The 17553-nt window shown below is 44.2% G+C and overlaps 1 protein-coding gene across 7 annotated transcripts in view; it reads left to right on the top strand.

Moving 5' to 3' along the window:
* Window positions 1–17553, top strand: part of ASTN2 (astrotactin 2) — a 754634-nt gene that overhangs the window by 503339 nt on the left and 233742 nt on the right. For all 7 annotated transcript variants that reach the window (XM_077305065.1, XM_077305063.1, XM_077305067.1 and 4 more), the window contains one exon: window positions 4004–4192. In XM_077305065.1, coding sequence (XP_077161180.1) covers window positions 4004–4192 — 189 coding nt within the window. The remainder of the gene's footprint in view (window positions 1–4003; window positions 4193–17553) is intronic.

Here is a 17553-nt window from a genome sequence, read left to right as displayed (position 1 = left end):
GAGCATCTCTCTAGACTGGCTCTCCATATTTCAGTTTCTAGCAATTTTGTGAATTGGAGAATAATTGAGCAATCTGTAGTTCTTCACCTGTAAAGTCTGCTGCATATCTTGAAGGTAGAATGCGGTAAAATCCCACTCTTCCTCCAAGTTTTTCAGGGCAGAATACATCCATCCCTGCATTATCTTCACAACCATCTTGTGAGGTAGGTTAGATTGAGAGAAGGTGTCTGGCCCAAGGTTGCCCAGTGGGATTAATGGATCAGTTGGGATTTGAGTATAGGTTGCTCCACATGTACTGTGAGACTGTAATTTCAACATCAACCTGACTTTCTTAGTAGGGGTGTTGGTTGGGGGGGGGGGAGGGATTGCAGTGGAAATACAGCAATATAAAAGCATAGCTCTTTAGGAAAATGTTTGTAGATGGGGTTGAATTCATTTTCCATTAACATCTCCTTGGTAGGGAGTACCATATAATGAAAGAATCATAATCACATGAGTAATATCAGGGGATTTATTTAGCCAGGTTCCAGAATGTGTTTTTGCTTTGTTTTTAATGCTAGATTTTGACCAGTGTTGCCTCTTGGCGTTATTCATGGGCATCAGTGCTGTTGGATGCTCTCCATGGTGCTGAATAACAATTTTGTCTTAAGAAACAAAAGTCTGGTTCAGATGGTCTTAGGATGTCATTAGCCTTCAGCTTGCTGGTCAGGCCATCAAGTGATTTGTAAAGCTCCTATCCTTTGGATTATGAGTCTCTCTAGAGCTGCCATTTTTTGCTGCTCTTTGGAAAGATCTGGTGGTAGACTATTTGCCTAAAAATCAAAATACATAAGAGAAGCCATGTTGGATCAGGACAGTGGTCCAGCCAGTCTAATACCCTGTGTCACACACTGGCCAAAACCCAGGTTCCACCTGAAGGTCCACCAACATGTCTGGAACTCCAAAAGCCCTCCCACTTTGGACCCCCAAGCACCAAGAATATAGAGCATCAATACTTCAGACAAAGTGTTGCATCTGTACTTTGTAGCTAATAGCCATGTCTGCATGTGTTTATCCAGTTCCTTCTTGAAGCTGTATATGCCTGTAGGTTGTGCCCCTTCCTGATGCAATGGATACCATGTGCAAATTATTCTTTGGGTAAAAATGTACTTCCGTTTATCCATTCTGAGTTTACTGCTCATGGATTTCTTTGAGTGCACTTGTATTATGGTACTTATTTCTCTATGTTCTCTATCCCAAGCATAATTTTGTAAACATCTCATGCCCTTTTCTGCACTGTTTCCAAAGCTAAAATATCTCTTTTGTGGTGTAATGACCAGAACTATACACAACATTCCAAATAAGGAGGCACCACAGATTTATACTGGGACATTATGGTCCTGGCTGATTGGTTTTCTATCTCTAATATTCCCCCAGAATATAATTTACTTTTTTTATTGCAGTAGCACACTGAATCAACATCTTCAGTGAGTTTTCTTCCATGACTTCAAGATCTGTCTCCTGATCAGTTACCACCAGTTCAAACCTCTTCAACATATAGTTATCATTAGGATTTTTGGCTCCAATGTACATTACTGTGCACTTGCTCACATTGAACCTCATTTGACCCCTATTGGCCCAAAGCTCGACAGATCCCTCTGGAGCACCTCTCAGTTCTCCTAGGTCCCATAGTCCCTGAGAAGAACAGCAGGACTTCTGGAGATTGTTTCCCTATGACTCTGGCCCTTGGATTGTTCATCACTACAGTATAATTCCTGATGTTCAGCTTGTATTTCCAGCCCTCAGCCCTCTTAGTCTTCTGCCCAAAGCACTTGCTTTGGCATCAGTGAAAGCATAACTCTGGCTTCCCCTCTTCCTGCCATATGGCTGTGATATCACGTGGCTATAGCTCAGAGGGCCTTTTATCTGGAATGTCTAAGGACCACTAGCTTATGGCCCCATTACACAAGTAAGTACACATGCAAACACTTGTGAGAGCAATGCAATTTTGGATACGAGTACTCACAGCAGCTCCCCTTGGCTGGGTTTTCTGCATTCTGAGCAGTCACTGCACATGGATGTAGCTTTTAAAACTTCCCTGTGTTCACATTCCTATGTGTGAAGACCTAACAGTCAGTTGTTAGGATAAATTGGCAATGATTTTCCAGCATGGTGCTCTGAACCTTGGGAATTCCCCTTCTCATGAAATTGAGTGTCTCTCCCAGTTTATTTTGGTCATCAGAAGGAAAGCTGATTTTCATAATGAGTACATTCAGTGAGAACTAAAAGGGGATCTAAAATGCCACACCATTTTGTGTATAGGTTTTGAAGCCTTGGAAAATGCAGGCTTTTTTTTTTGGCGGGGGGGGAAGGGAGGGGCCACCTTTGTCTGCTGGGCTCTGCCTCCTTTTTCACTTCGTCACCATGTCCTGCTTTGAACTTGTCGGCATGTGTGCTGTGCTCTCCATTTGCAAAATGTCTGGAGAGTTCATCTTGTTTCCACCATGCTTGTGGTTACACAGAAACAAGCAATCGCTGTAATTTATGACCACTATGTTTTATAGTTAATAAAATAAAATGCACAGAGTCCTTGTATATTATATAGGTGACAGGAAAATATCACGTGTGATCCTGTGTCACACATTTAGAAAAGTCACATCCTTGGGATATTGTAGAATGGCTCCTGTAATAAGTGGTAGTGCATGACGAGCATCTAGATGTAAGCTTATTTTTTAGCTGATCCTCAGATGTTATTGTTAGTAGACAGTTCCTGAGAAGTTATCTCTCTAAAATTAAGTCATTAGAAGAGCTTTTAAAAAATATCCTGTTTTTCACTACCCAAAGGAGTCTCACCGTGGCTTACAAACACCTTTCCCTTTCTCTCCACACAACACCTGTGTGGTAGGTGGGGCTGAGTGAGCTATAAGTAAACTCCTATGCAAGAACAGCTCTAAGTGAACTGTGACTGGCTCAGGGTTGGCTGCCTGCCTGTGGAGGAGTGGGGAATCAAGCCCAACTCTCCAGATTAGACTCCATGGCTCTTTAGCCACTACACCATTCGGGCTCTCAACACAAGGGAGACCACTTAACTGAATACAATCTTGTATTATAAAGGGACATAGGTTGTGTCATAGAAAACATAGTACCCATAAATCACAATAATTGCTTGTTTGGGGTTTTATACACTGATCCCAGTTTGTTTGTTCAACTCCAATTTAGGGGCTAAGCTAGTGACTTGTGGTAGAATCATAGTGAATGCCATCTGACTTTGGAGTAAATTGATGTAATTATTGACAGTCCCAAAGAAACAGTTAGCAAACAATTTAAGTCAGGAAGGGACAGTGGGTCAGGACCATGGACAGAGCACCAGCACTGAGTCCGGGGACTCATAGCTACTAGCACAGTGGTTCTCAACTGGGAGTCGACTGGGGGTCGAACGAGCCTTTCGCAGGGGTCAGTGCAGGGCAAGAAGCTTAGCGGGGCGGGGGGGGGGGCATCCACACAACATCCTTGTGGGGTACATCAAGATAGAGCGTTTATCTGTCTGGAGCAGCGGAAAAGAACGAGATTGGCATGGTGGGACAAGAGGCAGAACTGAACTGAGAAACCCCAGGAAAAAAAACAATTTATTTACAATCATGAACAAAGGATCTTCATGCCATTGGTCAGTTTTGGTTTGATTTCTGTGAAAAGACACTTGCAGAGTTTTATGGTTGGGGGTCCATAAAGGGTCGCGGCATGAGGAAGGTTGAGAACCACTGGACTAGCACCATGCACAGATACCTTTCAGAAGGCTTCTCCTGTGCTTCTTCTGCCTGCCTCGTATTTAAGAGATATCATATATGAATTCCTTAATATCAGCGTTAATGTCTACCCCACCCCCTTTTTTCCCTGGCAAGTTGGCCTGTTTTAGTCTTCTCTGTCCCCTGACCCAAAAAAATAAAAATAAAGTTAACAGGATTGCTTAACCAGGATTGGCTTGTGTTTGTTGCTCATTGCTCCTTTTGTGTGGGTTCTTTCTCAGCTGTGTTGAGGAATACAAGCTGGCTCCAGATGGCAAGTCCTGCCTCATGTTATCCGACATCTGTGAGGGCCCCAAATGCCTCAAACCGGATGCAAAATTCAACGACACTCTCTTTGGGGAGATGCTGCACGGCTACAACAACAGAACCCAGCATGTTAACCAAGGGCAGGTTTTCCAGATGACTTTCAGGTATGTGTCGCCATATTCCCTCCTTACCTTTTAGTAGAATGAAACAGATCTGAACATTCAGGTCCCTATGCACCGAATCATTGCATTTACAATATTATATATCTCCACGTGGGCCTGGGCATCTGCTAGCATTTGAAAGACATTGCAGCTCTTTCGCCACATTACCCAAATTCTGTGACTGGGAGAAATATTGTCTTGAGTACAGAAAGAATCTGTGCAAGAAATTCAAGGCTTAGGTATGTATCAAGTTGTGCAGTGATGTTCTGTTCCCTTTGCCCAGAAGAGAGATCTGGGGTAACAACGTTAGCCCTTGTTATGGCAGGTGGGAGTCTGAATATGGGGAAAGACCTGTGGTAGCTGCATCATAGGTTATGAGTCCTGGGCCTATTCTGCACACTATAGATCAGGGGTAGTCATACTGCAGCCCTCCAGATGTCCATGGACTAGAATTCCCAGGAGCCCCTGCCAGCATTTGCTGGCAGGGGCTCCTGGGAATTGTAGTCCATGGACATCTGGAGGGCCACAGTTTGACTACCCCTGCTATAGATAATGCACTTTTGATGCACTTTAGAAGTAGATTATCATGTTCCACTCGGGAAAATACAGCTGCCAAAGCACATTGAAAGTGCATTATCCTATGTGTGTGGAATAGACCCTGCTTCTTAACTTCCATCTGGATTGAGAGGGGGCAGGCTGTGGCTCAGTGGAAGAGCCTCTGTTTAGTCTGGAGAAGACTTCAGGTTCCATCCCTGGCATCTCCAGTGGAAAGACTCAGGCAGTAGGGGATGTGAAAGACCCCACCCTCACATGCTGGAGAGCCCCTGCCGGTCTGAGCAGATGGTACTTAACCTTATGGACCAATGGTCTGATTCAGTAAAAGGCCATTTAATGAGCATGCATGACTGCAAGTGTGCATCCAGGTGGCCACATGGAATAGCATGGACTTCATTTAGGTTTTGATATTTTCCAGTTTCAAATGATAACAGGCTACTTACCATTTATTGTGTGTGTTCTTATTTGTCTATAACCTTTTAAGCCTACTTAAATGAACCATTTGCAATTATACCCAATGGATTGTCTTATAATTGATCCACTCTCATTGATAACTTTAAAAAGTAGAAAAGGGGACTCTGTTTGAGAAGTGTTTTGCCAGGTTTTTTTTAAATGTATGTTGTCATTGTTAATTGCAAAGTCGTGTCCGACCCATCGCAACCCCATGGGCAATGATCCTCCAGGCCTTCCTGTCCTCTACCATTCCCCGGAGTCCATTTAAGTTTGCACCGACTGCTTCAGTGACTCCATCCAGCCACCTCATTCTCTGTCGTCCCCTTCTTCTTTTGCCCTCAATCACTCCCAGCATTAGGCTCTTCTCCAGGGAGTCCTTCCTTCTCATGAGGTGGCCAAAGTATTTGATTTCAATGTATATGCAGTCCATTATAAATGTTTGCAATCTCTAGTCTTTTTAGTGGAACATGTCCTGTTTTTTAAGTCTTTGTTGAAATGAAATATTTCTGTAAACTTTCAGGCATCCAAATAGGTAATTTGCAGCATGCAGTCTTGACCATGGCAATGCATACTGTTCAATCCTAACCTGGAGCAAAGAATATTGTGCCCCAGGAACAGTGTGATGCAGTTCGTTTTTGAAGCTAAGATCCGGGCTTTGCTGAGAAGCCTGCAGGCCTTAAACTCTTTTGAGGAAGAGCGGAATAACTATAATGCATTTTTTAAAACTTGCTGAATGCAACCTCTGTCTTGCTCCGACAAGCAGTTGAATTGATAATCCTCAAAGCAGACATGTCCGCACACCGGCAGCCTTGGATATATTATTGCTTTCCTACCTGCTGTAGCTCAAGTTGGATGCCTGGCGATATGGATAGACGGGAGGTGCTTTTAAATCCTCTGGAGGGATTCCTCTGGCAGCAGCCTGACCTTTGCACCCTTCCATTGTGCTCTGGAGTTGGAGAAGCTCAGCTCATATATTGGCTCCCAGGAGGGGCCTGGTCTGCTAGATGTGTGCGGTGATTTTATGGAGTGATTAAAAACTACGCAAGCCAAGACTCCGGTGCCCAAGGCTATGCAGTAGCCATAAAGGATAGCGGTTCTTATAACTCTTTCTCTTCCTTCATCTTTTCTTTCTTTGGGCTCTGGGTAGCTCAGTTTCATTCTCGCTGCAGTTGGGCGATTCAGGAGGCTGCCGCCTCAATAGCAGCTGGGGCGATTAGACTTGGGCGAGTCACCTGCTGATTCAGCAGCCCTGTTCTCCACTGCCCTCCTTGCCAGATAAAGGTTGATGAGGTTGCAAATCTTAAAGGCCCTTCATGTCACAATAGGCAGCGGTTTGTGCAGGAGAGGCTGCCCTGGGGTGCTCAACAGCTTTCCAAAGGCCTTGGGGAATAATTAGGGAGAAATTCTGGAAGAGCATCTGTGTTCATCTGTAGCAGGGAGAAGGCAAACCGCTTGTGAAATCAGATAAGGGAGGGGGAGGGGAGGGGGCAGGGGCTGCCAACAGGACAGAAATCTGAGCAATGAAGCAATTGCTGTCCAGTCAGAGAGCCAGTTTCAGTTCTTTGAACAGACTCCTTTCTAATTGTGTCGAGGGTTTCTGTGTAAATCAGGGGTAGTCAAACTGCGGCCTTCCAGATGTCCATGGACTACAATTCCCATGAGCCCCTGCCAGTTTTTGTAGGCAGAGGCTCATGGGACTTGTAGTCCATGGACATCTGGAGGGCCGCAGTTTGACTACCCCTGGTGTAAATGATAAAATGCAACAGTGGTCTGTGTGCTCCTCCGTGTTCAAGAAGGGCTCTTGTGCAGTGTTTCCCTGGAGGGTGTTGTGTTTTTCGGAAAAGAGGCGTGCAGGAAACATGAAGATATTCAGTTGGATTTGTTCCGGCAGGTTGATTAGCGTAGTTCTTCTGTGGCATGAGGTATTTGTTGGGACTTTATGTTGTTATGTTGTTTGCTATTTTTTTTTTAAATCACACTTGAAATGCAAGCTGAGGTTATGGGACATGACATTGTAATCATTATTCCTCCTCTAAAGACTTCAGAGTGGTACATGTCTTCTCTCATGTGTCCTCCCCAGCCACAACCCTGTGAAGAAAGTCATACTAAGAAATTATTGGTCATGAGTTATTCCAGTGAGCTTCAAGGCAGTGGGGATATAAAGCCAGCCCCCCCTTGACCTGAACCTGCCGCCACAGTCTAGATGCCACTGGGGTTCTCTGACTTCCTGCACTACTCTGCCCTCCCTCCAAACAATTCAGCGTGGTGTTTTAGCATCATTGTGAACTCTGCAAGGTGGCTGAGATTGAAAGAGCCAGAGATTTGCTGACCATCTAGTAAGTCTCATAGCTGAATGAAGTCCCCACATACCATTTAATGTTTTCTAACCACTTTCTAAGAGCCTCTTATGGTGCAGAGTGGTAAGGCAGCAGACATGCAGTCTGAAAGCTCTGCCCATGAGGCTGGGAGTTCAATCCCAGCAACCGGCTCAAGGTTGACTCAGCCTTCCATCCTTCCGAGGTCGGTAAAATGAGTACCCAGCTTGCTGCTGGGGGGTAAATGGTAATGACTGGGGAAGGCACTGGCAAACCACCCCATATTGAGTCTGCCATGAAAATGCTAGAGGGCATCACCCCAAGAGTCAAACATGACTCGGTGCTTGCACAGGAGATACCTTTAGCCACTTTCTGTACATGCAGGTAGTTCATCCTTTTGCCTGTTTGGAAGGCAAACAGTGTTTAGGAGCAGTCTGTCATAAGTGGAATTGATGATGAGTACCAGAAACCTCGAAAGAACCATCCATGCTTTCTGGCTTCTCTTGTCTTTTGCACAGATGTGAACTGGGAGTATATCCCATGGGGGGGGCTTTTCTCCCCAAAAGGATACCTGGCTAAGTATCCCCCCTCCCCAAGCACACATACCTGGCATGAGCACTGTTGGGACATGCATGACTCATGTTTGCTGGTGTAGATGATGTAACCTCTGATCTCTACTGTGTTTCAAAAGCAGCTATAGGCATTAACAAGTAGTAGCTGATGAGTGGGGAAGGACACTGGTACCTCTTGCTTCCTATTCCCTATGCTCATTCATGCCCTCCAAAATGGAACTACCCTTTTCTCATGCACACATATAGCAAGATGTACGGGTTCTGTGGACAAGGGACAGCTTGCATGTCCCATTCGTAGCTGTCCCATATCTCTCCAGGATGAGAATTGTAGGACTGGAGAGACCTACCTTTAGAACTTGCTGTTCTATGAGGTTCTATGAGGTGCCATACTCATAGGGGACCTGGGCTGAGTCACATTCTCTTTCCCTAACCTAGCCTGCCCTTGTAAGGTGCTTGTGGGGATGCAATAGGGAGGAGAGAGTCATGGACATTACCATAAGCAAGAAACAAAATGGCATAGGTGATGCACCTTTCCTCTCTGCCCGGTATCCAAAACAGTGAGCCTCAAAAGCATGAGGCCCATGCACAGCCCACTCCCTCATGCCCTTTAATGCTGGGAGCTGTTCTTCATTGTGCACATAAACAGAGATGATCAGCGTTGGTCAGACGTGCTATTGTGCAGTTACCAATCTCTCTCCTTTCCACTTTCTGTCTTGTAGAGTGGAAATCACCACACTCTTAGAACTTTACACATATTGTAAAGCAGTCTGCATGGCAGTGTACATTTAATTGTGCCTTTCTAGGTCTTAATATTGTGTCCCTTTCTGACAATTATGTTGCTAGTGCCAATTTTCTTGATTTAAGCAGATGTTCTTAATTTGCCTGTACACGTCTGTGTCCAGCAACTGTATGTGGAATCAGTGTGTAGTCACTGTGCGGGAACAGATGCTGTAGGGTTAAAACAACATTCTATCACCCCGTGACAAGGAATGAGAAGGGGAGCTTAAAAGGGGAGAAATTGCTAACTTAAAAGATGCAATTTGCCCTAATTTTCGTTGATATTCAAGGACCTCTCTAAGCACCAAGGGTACCAGCTGTTCAAGAAGCCCTTAATTTGGTGCATGTGAAACATAGCGGGGAAACAGCCTAATACAGGGGATTAAAAGCTTGTTTTGGCGAGGCAGGAGCGCAATATCAGAATCAAAGAAATCTTTTTAGAGAGATTGATAGTTCCTTGTGTCCTTTCGCTACAAGCATGAGTCAGCCTTCTTCTAGGTCTTTGTAGCTTCCTGAATAAATGTGATAGTCACCATCCAATACATGTGACAGGGTGGAATGAAATCAGGCAATGGCTGTTGGGAATTCTTTCCCCCTGGCCTTTATCCACGTATCTTCTGGTATCACACAAATTAAGCCTAGTCGAGCAAGAGAGCTAGGTAGGAAAGGGGAGAGAGGCCCAGAGAGGTATGGATGGAGGCCAGAGAACATGTCTGGATGGACCCAGTACGGGTTAAAGGTAATAACACAGTGAATGTGCATCCCAGAAGAGTGAAGAATGAAGTTACGAGAGGCAGTCAAAAGCACTTCACCTTCACTGTTTTTGCTCTCAATTTCAATCATAATCCTGATAGGTTGATAGGGCTTCTTTCTTTTTCTCCATGTGATCCCAGCCAATTGGGATGACATAGCAAATCTGATGAGGATGACATGGCAGACTGACGGGATCACAAAGCTTTGCATTAGCCACAGTTGTTTATTTGTTTGTTTGTTCGTTCATTCTTATATTTATATACCGCCCTCCCCAGAGGCTCAGGGCGGTTTGCAGAAAACATAGAAAACAGTACATGGAACTTAGTTTTTCATAACAACAATAATATTGACATTAAAACTATAACAGAGGGATGGATTATAACCATGCAAACAGGTCCAGAACAGAACACATGAGTGGACTTCTGGGAGGGAGGAAGCATGGGCCCTGTAGATATTACTGGTTTGCTCGGAAGGGAAGGGAAGGGAAGGGAAGGGAAGGGAAGGGAAGGGAAGGGAAGGGAAGGGAAGGGAAGGGAAGGGAAGGGAAGGGAAGGGAAGGGAAGGGAAGGGAAAAGAGGAATGTTTCTGTATTGCTGAAATAAGGGAGGTACAGAGCTCTGTGATCTGTTGTGCTGTTTGGTTGTTTTAATTGCCTGCCGACATTCCTTGGCTAGACTTCCTCTATAATCTAGCATCAGTCATGCATAGCTCAGAGGTTATGGGCTTCAAAAGGTTTAGGATCTACATAGGATAGGGGCAAGGGGGAGTTGCCTAGACAATAGCTCAGCAATTCCCTACGAACTCTTCCATGCCCTTTCAGAAAGGAGCATGCAAATTATTCAAGAAGCAGGTGGATGAGACAAAAGGCTTGAAAAAAATGCACTCATGCAGTACAACACTGTTGTACAACAAGCTTCAGTAATGGCTGAGCACTATGGCTGAACCAGTTTGGTGTAGTGGTCAGGAGTGTGGACTTCTAATCGGGCATGCCAAGTTCAATTCTGCCTTCCCCCACATGCAGCCAACTGGGTGACCTTGGGCTCGCCACAGCACTGATAAAACTGTTCTGACCGAGCAGTGATATCAGGGCTCTCTCAGCCTCACCCACCCCACAGGGTGTCTGTTGTGGGGAGAAGAAAGGGAAGGAGATTGTAAGCCACTTTGAGCCTCCTTCAGATAGAGAAAAGCGGCATATAAGAACCAACTCTTCTTCTTCTTCTTCTTCTTCTTCTTCTTCTTCTTCTTCTTCTTCTTCTTCTTCTTCTTCTTCTTCTTCTTCTTCTTCTTCTGTGCAAAAATATGGGGGTAAAAATTTGGGTACTTATGGGGGTAATTGGAACTTTGGGGTTGGGGGAGAGATTTAAAAAATCGGCTCTTGGCAAGCATTTCTTCCTTTCCTGCAAAGGTATCAAAGGAAGATTTTTAGATTCACTTCCTAACCATTTGTTTTTCTCCCCTTGTTGAGACTGCAGCAGGTTACTGCAAATGAATAAACATTACGTCTTGCCACTCCCCCACTTTATATTGGTGAACTATTAATTAACACTAGGGGAAATTGCTTATAGTTACACGGCTTTATTTAGCTAGGGGCTCAGCTCTTGGATACAAGATATAAAGAGTGATCACAACTCTACCTCCCTTTTCTCCCCTACAGGGCCCATGTTTTGCTTAGCAGTGGGGCAGAGCTCAAGCCTTTGCTAGCTGTTCCCAAATCTCAGAGGGGATTAGCCCTCAAATGGCTTGTTTGTTTCCTCCTAATCTGTTCTCCCTTCATCCTTTCCCCCTGGGGGATAAAAAAGATTTCTTGCTTAAGAGCTGTTGGCACTTTGTAGTTTTAAGCTGTTTGTAGGCAGAAAACCCTAAATTATCACACTGGGCTTGCAACTTGGTTTGCTACTTTATAGATGCCCAGATAAACTATTTGACTGGCAGGCATCTGGATGGTTTCCTTTCTGGCACTTTCCTCCTTTTGGTTGTTGCTTTTTACTCTCTCGTGCTCATTTTCTCCCTCCTGTAAATTGAGGGGAAGCTGGTCTTGTCTTCTGAAACGGGAGGGCCAGACAGAATTGCCAGTGCCCAGCCTTCCCCTCTATGGTCTGCTTTAGCTGTGACTGATTTGATTTCTAGGCTGCTACTTAAGACTCCACTGCATGAAAAGCACCAGGCAGCTGCAGCTGCTATGAGGGGCATGTCCCTAATCCCTGCAGTTACACATTTGGGTACTTCAGAGCAGTCAGGCCAATAACTAAGTATTTTTATTTATTGTATTATATTTGTTGACCACCACTCCCAGACCAGCCAGCTTGTGGTGGTTTACATTAACATTTAAAATACAAAGCCCACCAACCCTAAATCCACCCACCTTTCTCCCCTCCTGTTGAACTCAGTGGACCACCAGTCCCATGCCACAGGAGACGGGTGTTCAGAAATGTTCAGAGGAGGGACCCAGCAGATGTTCCTTGGCCTAGCCTCAACCAAACGCCTGGTGGAAGAGCTCCATTTTACAAGCCCTTTGGAACTGTTATGGCTCCAACAAGGTCCTTAGCTCTTCTAGGAGGTCATTCTACCAGGTAGGGGCCAGAACTGAACAGGCCCTGGTCCTGTTAGAGGCCTGGTGTACTTTCCATGGTCTGGGGATCATGCTGTATTCAGATTTGCATAGCGAAGAGCTCTGTGTAGGGCATAAGAAGTTAGACAGATCAAGGATCAAGTTCCATAAGGAATCAAGAAAGCATCAGGAGAAAAACAGCAATAATATTTTTAGCCAAGAAATCTGTGGTTCCATGGGATGACTATGGACAGCATGATTGACGAAGAAGTAGCTTTGAGGTGTTTACCTAGTAAGATTACCAACTCTAAAATGGTGCCTGGAGTTCTACCAGAATTGCAACTGAGTTCCAGACCGTAAAAATCAGTTCTTCTGGAGGAAATAGCACTTTTGAAGGGCAGAATTTCTAGTATATTGTAGAAATTAGGAGAAAAGAAGACCTAGAAAAACATCACATCCTTGCTGAGTTCCTTCCCCTTCCCAAACTCAACTCTCCCCAGATACCAGCTCTTCAGAAATTTCCTTATGTATCTATTTACTTCATTGTGATCTCTACCCCAGCCTCTTCCACCAAACAGGCTGAACTCCGGTGGCTTCTGAAGTAATCATTCCCAGCTAAGGCTTGAGGTTAACACCTCACCCACACACAACCCTTTTATTAACATTCTAGGTTGGAATACAGTTGTTCAGTAAAATTATCAGGAAGTATAATCCACAAAATTTGCTCAGCTCACATAAAGTAACACTTTATGAATTCAAAGAACATTTACCAGTCAGAATATAATTTCTGAGGTGAATCTGTGGCCCTTCTCAGCCTTTGAAACCTCAACACATAACATGAGATCCTCCTAGAAATTCCAGTAATTTAGCTTGTTTTCCCTGAAAGCTGGGCTCAGAGACATATCAAGTCTTCTGAAAGTGTTTTTCCCCCTCCATCCTTTCCCCTGAAGGCCTCGGACCCTATCTGACTGGAGCTGACAGAGCCTTCACTCCCCACTTCCATCTGGCTTCAGGGGTCCTGATTGGTGTGATCTACACCAAATAGGAAAGGGGTGAACCTTTGTCCATCTGTCACAATATGTTAGGCTCAGAGATCTTTCATGGCTGAGTGGGGATTTGAACCTGGGTCTACCAAGATCCTAACTACTATCTGACTGACAGTACTCTGCTGGTTGGATTAGAGGTGTGGGTGATGGAGATAGGTATCAGAGACCTGGTAGGAAGGAAGTGGTACAATTGGAGGCAGTACATGTCCATGTTTCGAAGTCGTGGGAATGGTTTTGGGATGCTAGGTAAGGAGGATAAGCTCTCTTGCAGTGGTCCACAATGACAAGCAGTATGTATAAAGATGGACGGTCAGATTAGATACTCGGTAGGATAATGATGAGGGAGTTGCCTGCAGAAGAATATTACAGCAATTCATTATTAGGAAGTCTTAGAGAATGTGCAAGGCACGGGTAGTCGACCTGTGGCCCTTCAGATGTCCATGGACTACAATTCCCATGAGCCCCTGTCAGTGTTAGCTCATGGGAATTGTAGTCCATGGACATCTGGAGGACCACAGGTTGACTACCCGTGGTGTAAGGGATTTCTGTGCAGTTTGCTTCTTTGTTTAATCAAATGGTTCCTTGTTGAACATTCAGATCTAGACGCGGAGAGCAAGACTCATGAAAATTCAGCTGAAACCGTAGGTGGCATCTCCCTCTCCCCCCATCTCCAGAAAACCGTTTCAGCTTCCAGATCCAAAGTGTCAGGCTTTTGTTTCCGCAAAGCTTTGTTAATATTGTCATGCTTCATGTCAGGCCAGTGAACTGACGAGGGAGGAATTGTCATAATATTGATAGCAAGTTTGGGGAGTTAATTTTAAAGCTGTCACTGGGTTTCTCCCTCGCTGCTGCTTCTTAATAAAACTCCATGATGATTATGGGTCATGCCTGACAGCTTGAGAGCAAGCCTTGTAACTGGAGCCTACATGTGAGGCTGTCTTTATTTCCCCAAGCCAGTACCCTCTTCCTCCTCCTGTCCACTCTCTTGAGCCTAGTTTATCACACATCATTACAACTGGCCCAAATGGATCTTGCTTTAGTGAATTTGGGAGGCTCTGACTGGAGACCCAGATCTGCATATCCATGCCTCATACCTTACTTTCTCACTTTGGAGATTTCTGTAGCCTCCCTTTCTCAGGGTGGTTGGAGATGCTGGGAGGTGGTATGTCACTGTCACTCTGGATGAATTAGCCAGTTTATACTATTTTATTTTAAGGCCTCTACACCTCTGAGGTCTAAATACATCTGCAGTTTCCAAGAACTTGGCTAGATCTTGAATTGCAGAATCCCATCTACCAGTCATGTATTTGACTGTGACAAATCATCTTCATCATCTTCATCACCCTTAGTTGATTATATGAACTTTAATAATTCAGATCTCTGTGTATTTGTATATGAATAAAGCACGTTGCTTTGAAGAAATGGACATATGTTGATTCAAAACAGTGAACGTGTGTTATACGAAAACCATTTGGGAGATTCATTCCCTTGTGTAGGAGAGAAGGGGAATACCTCTTGAAAGACAGCACTTGCTATTGGCTTAAAATATTTATTTTACCTCATCCCTCCCCTCTCCCCCCTCCAAAAAAAATAATGCATTGACCCAACAGTCTTGGACAGCATCAATCACATTGATACCTCCCACTAATCCCACCATTGAGTTGAAGCCAGTGCAGCCAAAAAAAATTGTGACAGCCAGGGCTATGCCAAAATCAGTATTGGGTAGCAAAAAAGGTAGGGAAGCACCAGGAACACTGGTTGAGCCCAGAAACCTCTCAAAGGGGCCAACAGCAAACAAGCAAAGAAGACATGTGTCAGTTTTTCAGTTGCACCAGATCCACCAAGGCACAGATCCACCAAGGCGCAGTCTGTCTGACTAAGCTGATCCTTGGAATCCACCCATCAACATGGCAGAGGGAACGGCATTTAACCTAGCCAAAAGAAAAGCCATCTGATATTTATGGACAGTCAACTGACAAAAATAAGCTGGAAATATAGTAGCTGGACTAGAAGAAGTAGAAGAATAGTATAGAACAGGGGTAGTCAACCTGTGGTCCACCAGATGTTCATGGACTACAATTCTCATGAGACGCTGCCAGCATTTGCTAGCAGGGGCTTATGGGAATTGTAGTCCATGAACATCTGGAGGACCACAAGTTGACTACTCCTGGTGTAGAGCACATTCTATGAGCCTGAGTAAGGGCCAGCTGACAATCTGAGTCTTCCAGTGCTCCATCAGGAGAAAGCATTACAGCCTGAAGGCCAATAGATAAGAAGATATATTTAAGATATGTATGTCTTGGTTAACTGGGACATTTTTTCGTTGTTCAAAAGGTTTCTAATGGGTTAAATTATCCATTCAATCAATTACATATTGTAAAATCTGCAGAGGAATTCAGGGAAGGTTCTAGTATGCATGTCATTATCTCATGGTTTTCCGTTGAAATATAACTTGCTATTTTTGACTTTCTTACATTTTAGTCCTACTTGTCAGCCAAAATTGGCTCCCAAAGCAGCATGCATGAACTAAAAATATACAAATTAGATCAAATGCCTGTACAGATGTTCCTAGGAGAAAGGATTCTGAACTGAATTGGATCCAGGTGTGATGGAAGGGTGCTTGGTTGATTTTAGTCTTCCCTATGGATTCCTTATCAACAGGAATGCTGCTTGGCAAAAATGGTCCCTCCACAGCTAGACTGGACATTCTGATTACTTTGTCATGGTGCCTCACATTGCTTCTCATTTAGAAGTGCACGTGCCTTAGTGTTGTCGTATAAATGCTCAAGTTTATTTTGGGTGCCTGTTTTTGTAGAAAACTGGTGTACCTCAGATTGTCTTCTTGCAGGGCCAGTTCAAACTGTTGTTGACATGGTGCATAACCCTCTGTAGTGTACTATTTAGAACTGGGTGGGTTGGTTCCTCTGTGTCACTGCTGACCTTGATTTTGGTAGATTGTGACAATATGGAGAAAATTGACATTTCCATATTAGATGAAGGCAGTTGTCATGTAGGACAACTCAAAGTATGTCCCATGCCCTGACCATTGAAGGTGCACCAGCCCCCAGAGATAAATTAAAGAAGGAAGAGAACAAGAATATGTAGTCTTATCAATTTTATTTATGGTCATAGACCATCCAGTAGAAGGCATAGAATTACAGATATAAAATGAATTATGAATGGATACAAAACTAAGAGATAAAAACTGTTGTATATGGATCCAGTGTAAAAGTATTAGTATGTAGTAGGGTTGGGCACTTGGGCGTCTGAAGTAGCCATTCCCTGTGCGTGTTTGCCAACCGGTGCGCCAGTGCCCATGTCTCCTCTCCCCCCTTCTGTGCCATGGCACTGGCTGCTTCGGGCTGGAATGGTTGCTTTGAGCACTGAAGCACCCAACCCTAGTATGTAGGGTTGGTCCAGCTCTGCCATATTTTTGTAGCTATCTAAGCATACTTAGTAATATTTTTTTGGGGTCTTTGTTTGTGTCTGACAGTATTAACTTAAGACATTGTTTCCTCAGACCTCTGGGGCATTCTGTAAGCATTGAGGCTAGTGAATCTGCATGTAGGTGACAATAGAGTTTGCACTCAAATAGGACATGCTCGGTTGTCTCTATTTGACCCTCGTTACAGATAACACTTGTGTGCTTCTATTGGTAGCCCTTTGAAATATGTAGTCTTCTTTAAAGTGCAGGCTACTGCTGAACTTTGTAGAACTGGGGATATTGGTGAGTCTTCTCTATCCTTTACTCAGTCCATGCTTATCTCTCTGATCAAAGGGAACAGAGCTGAGGAAAACTATGTCTGCATATGGCTTCGTGAAATAGGATTCTGCTTCTGTTCAAACACCATGGGGAATATTTCTTTGTGCAAATGCACATTAGGATAGTACAGCAATAGGGTTTGCTCTTGGGTATTAACCTGAGAAAGGTGCCAACCGTTGTTTCCCTTTCTTTGTATCAGCACAGCATGGAATCCTTATTTCTGTGACATACTTTCCTCTCTCCAAGGTTTTGCATGAAACTCAGTGGGAGGGAAAAAATGACAAAACATTGTATTAAAACCATAAAATTTCCAAGAAAAGCAACAATATCCCCACTCCCCACAAAAAAACCCACCGTTAAAAAAAAACAGATCACATTAACAGGCAGCAAAAACAACCCTCAGTTGTACTGTCTGAAGGCTGGGTGGAAATAGTCTTGTCATCTTAGAAAAAAGGAAGTTGTTTCCAGAGAACTGGGGCCATCACTATGAAAGCCCTAGATCTACCTGTGCCAGGTGTGCCAGGATAAACAATGTGTTTATCAAACCCTGGGGTCTTGTTATAAGCACATGACTGTGGATCT

The sequence above is a fragment of the Paroedura picta genome, chromosome 12, assembly GCF_049243985.1.
Source record: "Paroedura picta isolate Pp20150507F chromosome 12, Ppicta_v3.0, whole genome shotgun sequence".
Classification (NCBI taxonomy): Eukaryota; Metazoa; Chordata; class Lepidosauria; order Squamata; family Gekkonidae; genus Paroedura; species Paroedura picta.
This window is presented reverse-complemented; position numbering and strand designations above follow the sequence as displayed.